We start from the raw sequence: 13217 nt of genomic DNA, 5'->3' as shown, positions 1-13217 counted from the left end.
TCATCATGGTTTTAGTTCCATTCCTAAGAACTACTGAACGAAAAGCCCGAATTAACGGCTCCTGAGGGGAATGTAGACCAATGATACCAGTCACCGAAAAGACTCGGAATGCCTGTTACTACTTGGATGAGTAGATGCGGAATCTGTTTCATCCATCAGAAATCGACCCGTCTGCTTCTTCAGTAAAATCCCAACCGCTTTGAGTTGGTACATTGCTATCATAAATCTTTTTTTGTTTTTGTGTGTAAATTCGGTGTAATTTTAGTCATTTGCTTTGACACAATGAAATGTATAGCCCAGCTTTTCATGTAAAATATCTTTATTGATAGGCCTAAGTCGTTCATTATATACATTGATCCATACTTTTTTTTATCCAACAGATTTAGAAGGGAACAATTAAACAATTTGACTCCAATACATGCGATATAATCAATGGAATTTCGGATATGCTAATGAATTGCGTCACAGATGGTACAGTATTCTAACTACATTATGATGCATATTTATTGACAAATAATCATGTTCAGCGGCATGTTGCTCTTTCCTGTCATGCTGTGCAATGGAGAACGACGTTTCTAAAAGCAATCAGGTAAATACTTTTGCTTTCACCTTTGCATTTTGCTAAACTTGTAAACAATTGTCTAGCCTATTTGAAAAAGTAAAATAGGCAATTGTGTACTCCAATAATATGAAGTCTGAACATAGTCCTACTGTTTAAGTGAATCAAGCTTAATTGCCATCAAAGTTTACAAGTCCCATGCTCTGAACTGAGCTACAAAGGACTACAAAGTTAACTATTCTTGTGCGATGAGTAACCTTGCCTGAAATGTGTGTTATCTGCCTGAGCTAATGCCTAGATTTAAGCTCAGTGGGATAACAGTGTTGTGACATGCAGATTGACCTCGGTTCAAATCCAGTCAGTCTCATGGTTGATGCTAGGCGGTATCCTTGGGACATCCTATGGAGCCGGCCCCTGGCAACAACCCTCTGGCCAACACACACAGTGAGGGAGTTTTATTACGCTGGCCCGGGTTGACCCGAGCAATGGCCAGTCACATCATTGGGTGAAAGCAGGGAGGAAGGAGCACCCTTCTCAATGAAACAGTAATCTGCGCCAGTCGGTCATGTTGTCAACAAGGCAGCATGGTGCATCTTCCAGAAACACATCTCTTTTGCATAAAATAGGTGTTTGAATTTTCAAACTATTTTTCATTGGGAAGGCAGATAAAGCGTTTTTATCAAAGCAATCACATTTCACACAGTTCAAACTCCTCCCACCGAGGTATCAGTCTTGTGGCGTGGATATGATCTGGGTTCAAACACAGTCAGTCTAATTGGTGCCATTGGACCTTGATCGCACAGTTTATGTCTATCAGCTGCTGGGGTGTTGTGAGAGAAGGTCAAGGGAGGGATGAAGTGTAGCGGTGGTTCCGTGAACAGAATAATACTTGAGCTAGAGCCTAGGCATTCGCTCAGCAGTGGGCTAACACAGTCTTGTGGCATGCAGATGACTCCAGTTCAAACTAAGTCAGACACAGTGGCGTGTATTCATAGATGCCAAGAGAAGCCAGGCTTTCCCAAATATTTGACCAATAAAAATAATGTATCTTTTGTCTCTGTGTTATCATAATCATCCGTAAATTTGCAAGTGGCTGAATCTCATTGATTCTGATTTTTTTATTTGCCAATCAGCATTTGCCAATCAACTGTGGGTTGTCCTGGTGCAGCAAAATGCCCCCCAAGGGAGGCCAATCTGGTGTGAAGCCAAATCCAATCAAATCACATCCTGAGCAAACGTCATCATGTCAAGAAAAGGTGTTAATTTCTAGTCTTCTTGTGTTGATGTCTTGCAGTAGTTCGCTTAATCTAGCTAGTTTGCTTAATCGGCCCTTTTCCAAGCCATGGATGGAGATGGGGATTTAAACTTGAGGTGATGGAGATAGGGATTTGGACTTGAGGTTTTGACTTAATTCTCTGTACAGGCCAATGATTATAACGGCAATTCTGATCTAACCATACATTCATGCCACTGGTCTGAGACGATTGAAGTTCAATATGTAGCCTAGTAGACTCACATTAACTAGCTAGCTAACATAGCTGGTTCATTGTTGCCCATGTGAGGAAGTTAGGGCAGCACAAATTTTAGCTAGGTAGCCTATGAAAGCATAAACTAAAAGCGTGGGTTTGAATCTTGAAGCATGGATTCCGATTGGTCAGACCAGCATTGAATAGACCTTAGCACGAATACTTCCTGTTTGAGTTTCTGTCTATAGGAAGGGAGGAGCAAAATGGAGTCGTGATCAGATTTGCCGAAGAAAGGGTGGGGGAGGGCCTTCTAGGCATTTCGAAAAGTTGAGTAGCAGTGGTCAAATGTTTTACCAGCGCGGGTACTACAGTCAATGTGTTGGTAGAACTTTAGTAACGTTTCCTCATTTGCTTTGTTAAAATCCACAGCTACAATAAATGCGGCCTCAGGATCTGTGGTTTCCAGTTTGAATAATGTCAAGTGTAGTTCTTTCAGGGCCATCGTGGTATCGGCTTGAGGGGGAATATACACGGCTGTGACTATAACCAAAGAAAATTCTCTTGGGAGGTAATACAGACGGCATTTGATTGTGAGGTATTCTAGGTCGGGTAAACTAAAGGACTTGAGTTTCTGTATGTTATATCAATCACACCATGAGTGGTTAATCATGAAACATACACCCCCGCCTTTCTTCTTCCCAGAGAGTTCTTTATAGCTGTCTGCGCAATGTACTGAGAACCCAGATGGCTGTATGGACGGGGACAGTATATCCCGAGAGAGCCATGTTTCCGTGAAACAGAGTATGTCACAATGCCTGATGTCTCTCTGGAAGGAGATCCTCGCCCTGAGCTCGTCTACTTTATTATCCAGAGACTGAACATTAGCAAGTAATATACTCGGAAGCGGTGGATGGTGTGCACGCCTCCACAATCGGACTAGAAGTCCACTCCAAATACCTCTTCTCCGCCGGCAGTGTTTTGGAGCAGTTTCTGGAATAAGTTAAATTGCCCTGGGGGGTATGAACAAAGGATCCAATTCTGGAAAGTGAGGTACCGCCGTTCTGATATCTAAAAGTTATTTCCGGCTGCATCTAATAACACACAAAATTTTCTGGGCTAATAATGTAAGAAATAACACACACAAAAAAAATACTGCAAAGTTGCTTAGGAGCTAGAAGCAGAGCTGCCATATCTGTCGGCACCATCTGTTCTGTTCTTAGGACACTGTTGTTCAGAGGAGCTAGCCAACAACACAGCTAACACAATAACTTCAAACTGAAGCTGGAAAGACTGTAAACTACCTGCACTTAGTTTCATTTGACCTTTTTTCAGTTGACATCTCTTTGTATATATCCATAAAAATCATGCCAGCTGATTCGTGATTTTGACTGGATGAGAAATGCTGTCTGCCTCTCTCTCTCGTCCCAACACCCTACCCCTACACGTTGTATGGGACAGTTGGAGATACAATTTGAATAATGAAACAATGTTGCAAATGTCCAAGAGACAGACAGCAAGGTTTATACAAATCTCTGCTGTTGAAAACCAAATGTTAGTCTAAAAGAAATGTTAAATAATGTCTAGATGCTTTTTACAGTGCAGATCAAGTTTATACCTTCCCTACCTGGACTGAGGAGACAGTGGATTGCGCAGTCAGATGGAACAGAGTAAATAGGCATTTTAACATCATAGATTTAGCCCGGTGGTAACTTGTGGAATAGACACCGGCTGGAATTCGCTTTAAACCAATCAGCATTCAGGATTAGATCCAGCCGTTGTATAAAGAGCAAATATCAACATAGGTTGTAATATGGCTTTTTTACTGTCTTGGCTTCCCCAGTGATTTTACACATGCACCGCTACTGGTCAGACACAGGTCACATAATTAGAATCTCTATGGCAACAGTAGCCTGGGCCCAGATCTGTTTGTGCTCTTGTCAACTTAATTGCTCTCATAGCTAAGCCAAACATCATATTTGGCATGACAGTGAGTGGCAGGGAGATGATATAAAAAATTTAAAAAATAGACTGGCACTCAGGCTATGGCCACAGTAGTTCATTGGGCGTCAACCTATGATGGCATATCAGGCTCGCCGCCATGTCATAATGGTCGGATGAACTATCACAGGTGAGTTTGTAAGAAATACATTATTGCTATGTTGCTGTTTTCAGGAGAAGACCTCAAAGCCCCTGTGTCAGATACCCTCGCAACCAGAGAAGCAAACTCGTCCACTGAAAGGGAAGCCTCCTCAGATCATGATAGAAACAAAGCCGTCAGTGAGCAGCAGATTGCCTGCCATGACAAAGCTTCCGTTCCTACCTGGGGTCGCCTTTAAATTTTATAGAGCCAGCCTGGGTAAAAAGGTAAGCAGAACATATATTTAACAGGATACGGTATAACATTTTTTTAAAGAACATGCATACAATAGAATGGTGCAGTAGAATAGAAGAAGGGTCCAGTAGAATGATGCAGTAGAATACAAGAAGGATCCAGTACAATGATGCAGTAGAATGGAAGAAGGGTCCAGTAGAGTAGTGCAGTAGAATGGATAAGGATCCAGTATAATGGTGCAGGTGAATTGAAGAAGGGTCCAGTATAATGGTGCAGTAGAATAGAAGAAGGGTCCAGTAGAATGATGCAGTAGAATAGAAGAAGGGTCCAGTACAATGATGCAGTAGAATGGAAGAAGGGTCCAGTAGAGTGGTGCTTTAGAATGGTTGAAGGGTCCAGTAGAGTGGTGCAGTAGAATGGATAAGGATCCAGTATAATGGTGCAGTAGAATTGAAGAAGGGTCCAGTATAATGGTGCAGTAGAATGGAAGAAGGATCCAGTATAATGGTGCAGTAGAATGGAAGAAGGATCCAGTATAATGGTGCAGTAGAATGTAAGAAGTATCCAGTATAATGGTGCAGTAGAATGTTTATTTTTTATTTGTTTACATCGTTGTTCCTTCAGTTGTATCAGCCTACATCTGATTTCAACCTCAGTGACCCAAACTGTCACATTATGAGGCCGACGTACAACAGTTTGCATGACCCAAACCTCAATAAATACTACCATCAGAAGGAAATGCATGAGAAGTTAAAGAAGCGAAACTTCATCACTAAAGAGGACAATGTAAGTTTGAAGTTAATATGGTTGTTTCTGAACAGTGTAGTAGAAGACTATAAGCTTTACCGATAGTTAACTCCAGGAGTATTATATCAGGAAACATTTTGATTCTCTCTCTTCTCAAGGTTGTATGCTCATTAAAGGAGTATAACACATACAAACATTACCTGGATACGGTCAAGACTGACCATCATAAAACTTACAGCAAAAAGTTGGTATGTGGGCAGTATGACTGTGTTCTTAAATGTGAACTTCTGTGAAGATCACACATGTTATTTTCACAAGAAAATGTGAAATGATCATTCATCACTCTAAAATCAATGTTACTCTAACATGTATTTTATTACGTAGATAAGTGTTTAAAATGTACAAAAATTGTATTTATCCTATTTAAGAAGGAACAGATACTGAGAATGGTTCAGTTGCAAGAGGAAGGCCATATACCTAAGGATGTTACCCTGGAATATATGATAGAGTACTTACTGAATAAAGGAGCACAGAACCTGAAGCATCTGCAGTCAACCATTGGTTCCAGGTAGGCAAGAAGTGCATGAGGTAATAAAGTAGAGTTATATAGGCCTACTCTGTGTTGGCAATGTCATGACTCCTCTGTTTAATGTATTGATAGGGACAGGGGACAGAAATATGGCCTGCAAACTGCATTGTATGACCAAGAGAGAGAGTTTAAAGAGGATTGGGTTTCTATGGAGCGATCCAGGCTGAAACTCATTGAAAAGGATGTGAGGCACGATGTGAACAAGGCCAAGTATATGAAAGAGGCCAAAGAAAAGCGCATCAGAAAGGTACAAATGTCACACTTTCATCATACTTCACAAAACTACCCACAATTATTTTCAAGTTTGAATAAATCATGAAAATTAAGAAATAATTTTGCATCAACTTTTGTGGATGCTAAATTGCTATTTTTGGACTCTATGTTCTTCACAGAAAATGTGCATTATGGAACAAAAACAGGCTATTCGGTTGAGGATAATGGAAGAGGAATTGAAAAACCTCCATGAGTTTGAGAGGTTGAGAGAGGCCTCTATCAAACCAAATAAGCTGCTGGAAGAAATATTTGAAAAACCAGGTAAGATTTCATTTGAATTCATCACACAGTTAAGCAATGTTTAAATGACTATGCCAAATGCAACCTACAAGGAGCAGTTGAATGTGTTGTGCTATATATCATCTCATATTTTGTATTTTTTTTAAACTATTATAGCATCTGCTCAGCCTGCTCTCAAACCTGCTCACTCCAAAACTGTAAAGAAAACAGTTTCTCTGTCAGGTAAGAACATTTCCTTACTAAAGAACCATAATTTCATTACAAAATATCTTTCAGAGTATGTTCATAGCCAGTGAATGCTAAATTTAGTCACATTTTTTAAATGTGTGTGTGTTATTAATAGGGACATCTAAGGAAAAGCCAGCCATGCTACAGAGGAGACCAGGCCTTGCACCACTCCAGAGGAGACCATGCCTGGATGGTCTGGCACCGCTGAAGGGTTTCCAAGAACCTGTTTTGAGGATCTTCAAAGCCATCGAGGGACAAAGCATCCCAGACAGAGCTCAGCTGAAATCTGTCATTCTCGACCACTTAGGCTCCAAGCTTGTCAGGAAGCAGCTGGCGGAGTCAATCAGGGATGAGGTCAAACTGACGATTTCAGGGTCTACACCAGCGGCACAAAGGGCTCTGAGTGCCAGAATCGCTTACGATGTGTTGAAGTGCGTCTCTCGAGCGGCCAATCCTAGCAATGAACCTGCCTGCAGACTCCGTGGGGGAAACGCAATCAAACCCAATGCTCAAGCAGATGATCCAGAACCAGAGGAGTGGATGGCCAACGGAGAAGACATAAATACCTATGTGACAACGTTGATCACTGACGTTCTGGAGGAAGTCCAGGAGCAGGTTATCGTAATGATCCGAGAAGACTCCCCTACCCAATTCAGAGTTGTCTCTGCAAAGGCCAGCCAAACAGCCATTGATGTGGTAAGCAATGTTTTGGAAGACATTAGACACTTATTAAATGAGGAAAACATTGAAAAGCTTGCACTAGACTGTGATGCTGAAGAAGGCACCTCAGGCATATCAAACAGTCAGCCACCTGCATTAAAAAAGGCAGACCCCGAGAACCGCCCAGATTCCTGTTCAAAACTAGAAGGTGTCGCCTGTGACCTTATTAGCACTGCATATGACAGCCTCCTATTTGAGCTGGCTTTTCCTGAGCTTCAGGTTGAAAGAGATGAACAACCAAGCAACTCAAGGGCTATCAGAAGTGACATACAAATCTCTTTTGAAGAAAAAGCTCCTTCCCTGACTCTGGAAATACTTCCCTCAGAGCCAGTGAACTCATCTTTATCCAACTCTCCCAGTTATGGAATGATGTTTTCATCTGACACTTCAGAGGTTGCAGAAAACAACAGTACGACAAGCAGCTCAGTGGCCTCCGCAGCTGCATCAACCTCGCCCCAGGAGACGGATACCACAACCACTGTAGAATGCAAAGAAGAAAGAGTAGAGAATGGTAACACCAGTGAAACAGACAACGCCCTTTCTGTCCCCTCAGTCAATACTGAAGAAGTTGTTTCAAAGCCTACTCTCTTGCACAAGGTGAAGAAAGAAAATGCAGCCACCAGAAGCGCTTCTCTTCCCAACCTGTATGGACTTGTTGTGGATGCAGTTATGGACCACTTCAGCACAGAACCCTTCAAAGACAGTCTGGCCCAATCAGTGAAGAATGAGGTGAGACGCACCCTTTCTATGCCTGACTGTGGATTGTTGAACACTCAAATTGATAATTACTTTGAGAGGAAAATGCTAGAGGATATGCTGAAGGAAGTATCCCGACAGTGCGGAGGAACAAGCTCTAGCACCATGGCGGAAGAGGCTACAGATGAAGAAGAGATCTACAGACTAGAATCTGCTGCAGCACAACTGATACAGAAAGTTTTCCAGGAGGTCAAGACACATTTTGTGTTCAAGATCAAGAAGGGTTCTCCCAAGAGATGTCTATCCCCAAAAGTAAGTCAATATATTAATATGTTGTATGTACTGTGTAATGTGTAATGTTGTATGCAACATTTATATGTGCTGTGTGATGCCATGACACTTTTCCTACAAGGGAGGTCATGTACACTGAGTATACTAAGAATTAGGTACACCTTCCTAATCTAATATTGAGTGGTGTCGAAAGCATTCCACAGGAATGCTGGCCCATGTTGACTCCAATGCTACCCACAGTTGTGTCAAGTTGGTTGGATGTCCATTGGGTTGTGGACGATTCTTAGAACTGTTGAGCGTGAAAAACCTAGAAGCGTTGCAGTTCTTGACACAAACCGGTGTGCCTGGCACCTACTACTATACCCCGTTCAAAGGCAATTAAATGTTTTGTCTTGCCCATTCACCATCTAAATGGCACATACAATGGTCCCAGTGCTTAAAAATGCTTCTTTAACCTGTCTCCTCCCCTTCATCTACACTGATTTGAAGTGGAATTAACAGGAGATATCCATAAGGGATCATAGCTTTCACCTGGATTCACCTGGTCAGTCTATATCATAGAAAGAGCAGGTGTTAATGTATTTGTGTTGATGTTTAATCTGTGTTGATGGCGAACTGATTGACTGTTGATGTGATTGTTGATGGGGATGCTTCTATTTGCAACACCAAGATAAATTCCTAGTATCATTTGTTCAGTGGGGGAAAAAGTACCCAATTGTCATATTTGAGTAAAAGTAAAGATACCTTAATAGAAAATGACTCAAGTAAAAATGAGTCATCCAGTAAGATACTACTTAAGTAAAAGTCTAAAAGTATTTAGTTTAAAATATTTCTAAGAATCAAAAGTAAAAGTATAAATCATTTCAAATTCCTTATATTAAGCAAACCAGACAGCACAATTTTTTTGTAATTAAAATTTTCAGATAGCCAGGAGCACACTCCAACACTCAGACATAATTTACAAATGAAGCATGTGTATTTAGTGAGTCTACCAGGGATGTTCTCTTGATAAATGTGTGAATTGGACTATTTTCCTGTCCTGCTAAGCAATCAAAATGTAAAGAGTACTTTTGGATGACAGGGAAAATGTATGGAGTAAAACGTACTTTATTTTCATGAGGAATGTAGTGAAGTAAAAGTAAAAGTAGTCAAAATATGTCAAATGTAAAGTACAGATACCCAAATAAACTACTGAAGTAGTACTTTAAAGTATTTTTACTTAAGTACTTTACACCACTGCATTTGTTGCATGGCGATAAAGTATTCTGATTCTATCTCCAAAGGTAAGCCGAACAGCCATCAATGCTGTGAGCAGTCTTCTGGGTGACATGGAGACAACTGTGATGGCCAGTGTTCCATGTTCTTGTACTACCTCCAGAGCAGATATGGAAGGAATGCTCTCTGAGGCAACAGGCGAGCACCCAGCGAAATCAATGGCCTCTGCAAAAGTTGAGTTGATCGCTGATGATTTAGTGGAAGATGCCATCGATATGTGCAGTGAAATGATTTTAGACGACCAGCCACTAGCTCTACTACATGGCGATCCTGAAGAAGGTCCATCACATGTTGTTGTTCCTGGACCAATTCAGAGCAGCCTGTCTGGATGTGATGAATGCCACACAAAATCACAGGTCCCTGCAGTAAAGATTGAAGACCATGAGGTAAAGCCAATTTTGATTCAAGACACAGCGCTCATATCTCCAGGCGAGAAGAATACGGATGAAAAAAGAGTCATTAGAGTAAGTTATGTCTTTGACTCATCCCCTAGAAGGAAAGCTCACAAGGCCACCAGAAGCACCTCTTTCCCTAACCTCTATGTCACCCTTGTGGATGGAGTTCTGGACCAAATTAGCACAGAACCTTTCAAAGAAATACTGGCCCAATCTGTGAGGAATGAGGTAAGACGTTCTGTCTCTTTGCCTCAATTTGGATCGGTGAACCTCAAAAGTGAGGACTGCTCAGAGAAAGAAATGATTGAGGATATGTTGAAAAGTGTATCCAGAAAACTCAGTAAAGACCAGGCCTGTCAGCTGACCGGGAATGCCAGTGAGACCATGAATGCCAATGTAGATGCCATTTCACTTACCCCCAAACTACAGTCTACTGCCAAAGACCTAATCATCAAAGTTCTGGAGCAGGTCAAGACTATAATAATCAATATGATTAGACAAGATTCTCCCAACAGGGCGATTTCCTCCAAGGCAAGCCAGACTGCCATCAATGCTGTCAGTGACATTTTGGGTGCTATGGGAACCTCTCTCATGGCAAGCAACACACCATTTGTTCCTGATGTGGCTGGACTCCAGCCTGACCTAGATGATGTAGCATCTTACTCAACGGAAGCTTTTGAGGCATATCCAGGGATCTGGATGTCATCCCAGAAGATAAAATATATTGCCTCAGGCCTCATGGACACTGTCTGTGATGACCTACTGGATGAGGATGGTTTCCTCAGACGGAGCGCTGGTGCAATATCCTCACAGGAAGACCTTGATCTTCAGAAGGTAATTACTTCAAAACCAGCATCCCCAGTCAATTGCATGCCTGTCAAAAGATGCCTGTCAATGTCCTACCTTGATGCTTTGAAGAATCCTGAAGACATTGAAAATGCTACTCACCTCAGTAGAAGCCTTGACTCTCTCTCCGTAATTGGTGTGCCTACTTCAACCTCAAAGGAAGTTTCATACGGCACAGAATTGAAACTGACACAGTTGCAAAAAGATGTCTTTGCATCATCCTCACTTTATGCCATGAGCAACTGTTGGAGCTCATTGGAGTTTACCTCCACTGGATCTGATATCCCTATCGACGAAGAGGCCCAAAGGATTTCCTCCACAGACGAAGAAGACAGTCTGTCCAAATCCCTCCTGACCTCTTCCAAATCAGTCTTCAACGTCTCTGGCCTCGTCCCTACTCCTCCAGAGGGAAAGCCAAAGGTGAGGCTGCCATGGCGCCCAGTGCTTCGCCGTAGAAAGGTTCCAGAGCAGCCCCCCAACAAGATGCACATTTACACAGTTCACAGGGATGCTTTTCATTTCCCAACTGAGACAATGCAATCGACCAGTCCATCATCACCCGAGGGAGACTTCTCAACTCCAGAGTCGGAGAGGCCAAGGTAATACTGTCTTTCTCATAGTCCTAATCTGAAAAGCTTTTTAGCACCTAGCCCACTGTTGATATTTGAACAGCCTTGATTCTAAATGTTTCTATTTTTGTAGAGCTTTGAGAACTCTGTTATGAAAAGTGCTGCACAAATTAAATGTGTTTTTTATTCATTAAGAGCGGTGGACAGCTCAGACAAGGAGTCTATCTTTAATATAGACTCCTCCAAAAGACTCGTCGCAGAGATAATGCTGTCTGTTCGGGAGGACGTTGTTGAGGCAAAGCAGAGCGAATTGGCCGCAAATCTGGCTGTGCTGTCATCTGACAATGAGATGCTCAACACTTTGGCTCAGAGTGGGACACCCCGCACCGATTCCTGAACTGCCTCCAACACCTCTCCTCACAGCGAGAGTGATAACTGAAGAGAGATTCACATGTTTACTTGGACATACATGATAGAAGCATTTGCTTACATTATTTTGAATCGCATTGAGCTATTAAAGAATGCATTTATTTTCTAAAAAAGACAAAAGCATTTATTTACACTATGTAGTTTTTCTTAGATGTTAGTGTTAAGTTAGGAACATTAAATTGAAAGTTAGGAGAGAGTAATTATACATCTTTGCTCTGAATGGGGACATTGTTTAAACAGTCTCACAATTTGACAATAAAATATTAATACACTTTTTTTTTTTACACTGTGACTTTTATGGTTCTGAAGGGAGGAGAGGACAAAGCTGGATGAATTTAGGAGTCACAAGCGCCCCAGTAATCCTTATTAACTTTACATTCCTGACATTTTTCCTGCCTGTAAGCAGTCTCTCTTAACAGCATTGTATGACCTATTGTTCTGTTGATACAGAAACGCTTCACTAATCAGTACAACTTACTCTGCATTCCAGTTATTATACCTCAGATTGTTGAATTTATGCATCAAGAGTGTTGTGGTATTTTATTCACTGTTTATTCTGGCAAGATTTGATCATTATTGCTCAGATTGTCAGAATATTTTAATACTGAATAGCCTCATTAAAATAGAGCTGCAACTATTTGAGTGTAAATCCCAGAATCATTAGGACTACTTTGGGACATATTGAGTCCAGATTGGCCTAAATGCAATGGGTCAGGTGGTATTTTAAGATGGCTATTCACTTATTAGCACAGTTTTCACGTGACACTGTAATCACCAATGATTTATATATAGGCTACACTAGATGACCAATAAGACATCCCTCACAATTGTAAAAAATATTTTGGATGCAATAGAAATTAATTTATTAATGACTACATTTGTTTGTGACACGTTTATCATATTACAGACACCTTAACCTTAATGCATACTTTTAAATTATATTATGTGAGCTAAACATACAAAACCATTTTTTCCCTGAAGTATAATTTTTTTTAGAGATTATTGAAATCTATGTCCCCACTACAGAATACTTAAATACATGTCATTTTGTTGTTGAAACATTTAATTGAAATACTGTAGAATTCCATTCATTCCTATGGAGGAATGCTTCTACTGGGGAGTACCAATATGGCCGACCGGTGTTTTCAACGCCTCTCAATAGCCAATACATAGCATAGCCAATACATAGCATTACCAATCCAGGGTGTATATACATCACTGCTAATTACCCAATTTTAATAAAAGCTATTAACATTCTCAACACTCCAGCAGTTTCACTAGACTTCTTACAGTACCCTATAAGAAGTACATCTACTGTACATAACATAGTAGATATTTAGTGGCGATTTTAGCATGTAAATCTTGGTGGGGCAAACTCCCCAAATGTTTTGTTGTTGATGCATGCATGCAAAGCTAAACAACACATAAATTGCACTATAACCGTGACAAAAGGCACCCCCACAAGCTGTAAGGGCCTGCATAAAGCTGTCCCAACAGCAGAGCCCTCTTTTCACCACCATGGAGTTAATCCTTACCACCACAACACCTGACTATCAGCGGGG

The 13217-nt window shown here is 41.2% G+C and overlaps 1 protein-coding gene across 1 annotated transcript; it reads left to right on the top strand.

The window, feature by feature from the left end:
* Positions 1 to 6555: 6555 nt before the first annotated feature.
* Positions 6556 to 11930, top strand: LOC139416762 (uncharacterized). The gene is made up of 3 exons (XM_071165816.1): positions 6556 to 8162; positions 9425 to 11256; positions 11422 to 11930. Exons 1-3 carry the CDS (start codon positions 6573 to 6575, stop codon positions 11621 to 11623), a joined length of 3624 nt encoding a protein of 1207 aa, XP_071021917.1. The 5' UTR covers positions 6556 to 6572; the 3' UTR covers positions 11624 to 11930.
* The last annotated feature ends 1287 nt before the right edge of the window (positions 11931 to 13217 follow it).

The sequence above is a fragment of the Oncorhynchus clarkii genome, chromosome 9 (assembly GCF_045791955.1).
Source record: "Oncorhynchus clarkii lewisi isolate Uvic-CL-2024 chromosome 9, UVic_Ocla_1.0, whole genome shotgun sequence".
NCBI lineage: Eukaryota > Metazoa > Chordata > Actinopteri > Salmoniformes > Salmonidae > Oncorhynchus > Oncorhynchus clarkii.
This window is presented reverse-complemented; position numbering and strand designations above follow the sequence as displayed.

Coding starts and splice junctions, on each gene's coding strand:
- LOC139416762 (XM_071165816.1), top strand. CDS start 6,573: ATGCTACAGAGGAGACCAGGCCTTGCACCACTCCAGAGGAGACCATGC. Junction 8,163..9,424: donor AGAGATGTCTATCCCCAAAA/GTAAGTCAATAT, acceptor CTATCTCCAAAG/GTAAGCCGAACAGCCATCAA. Junction 11,257..11,421: donor CCAGAGTCGGAGAGGCCAAG/GTAATACTGTCT, acceptor TTATTCATTAAG/AGCGGTGGACAGCTCAGACA.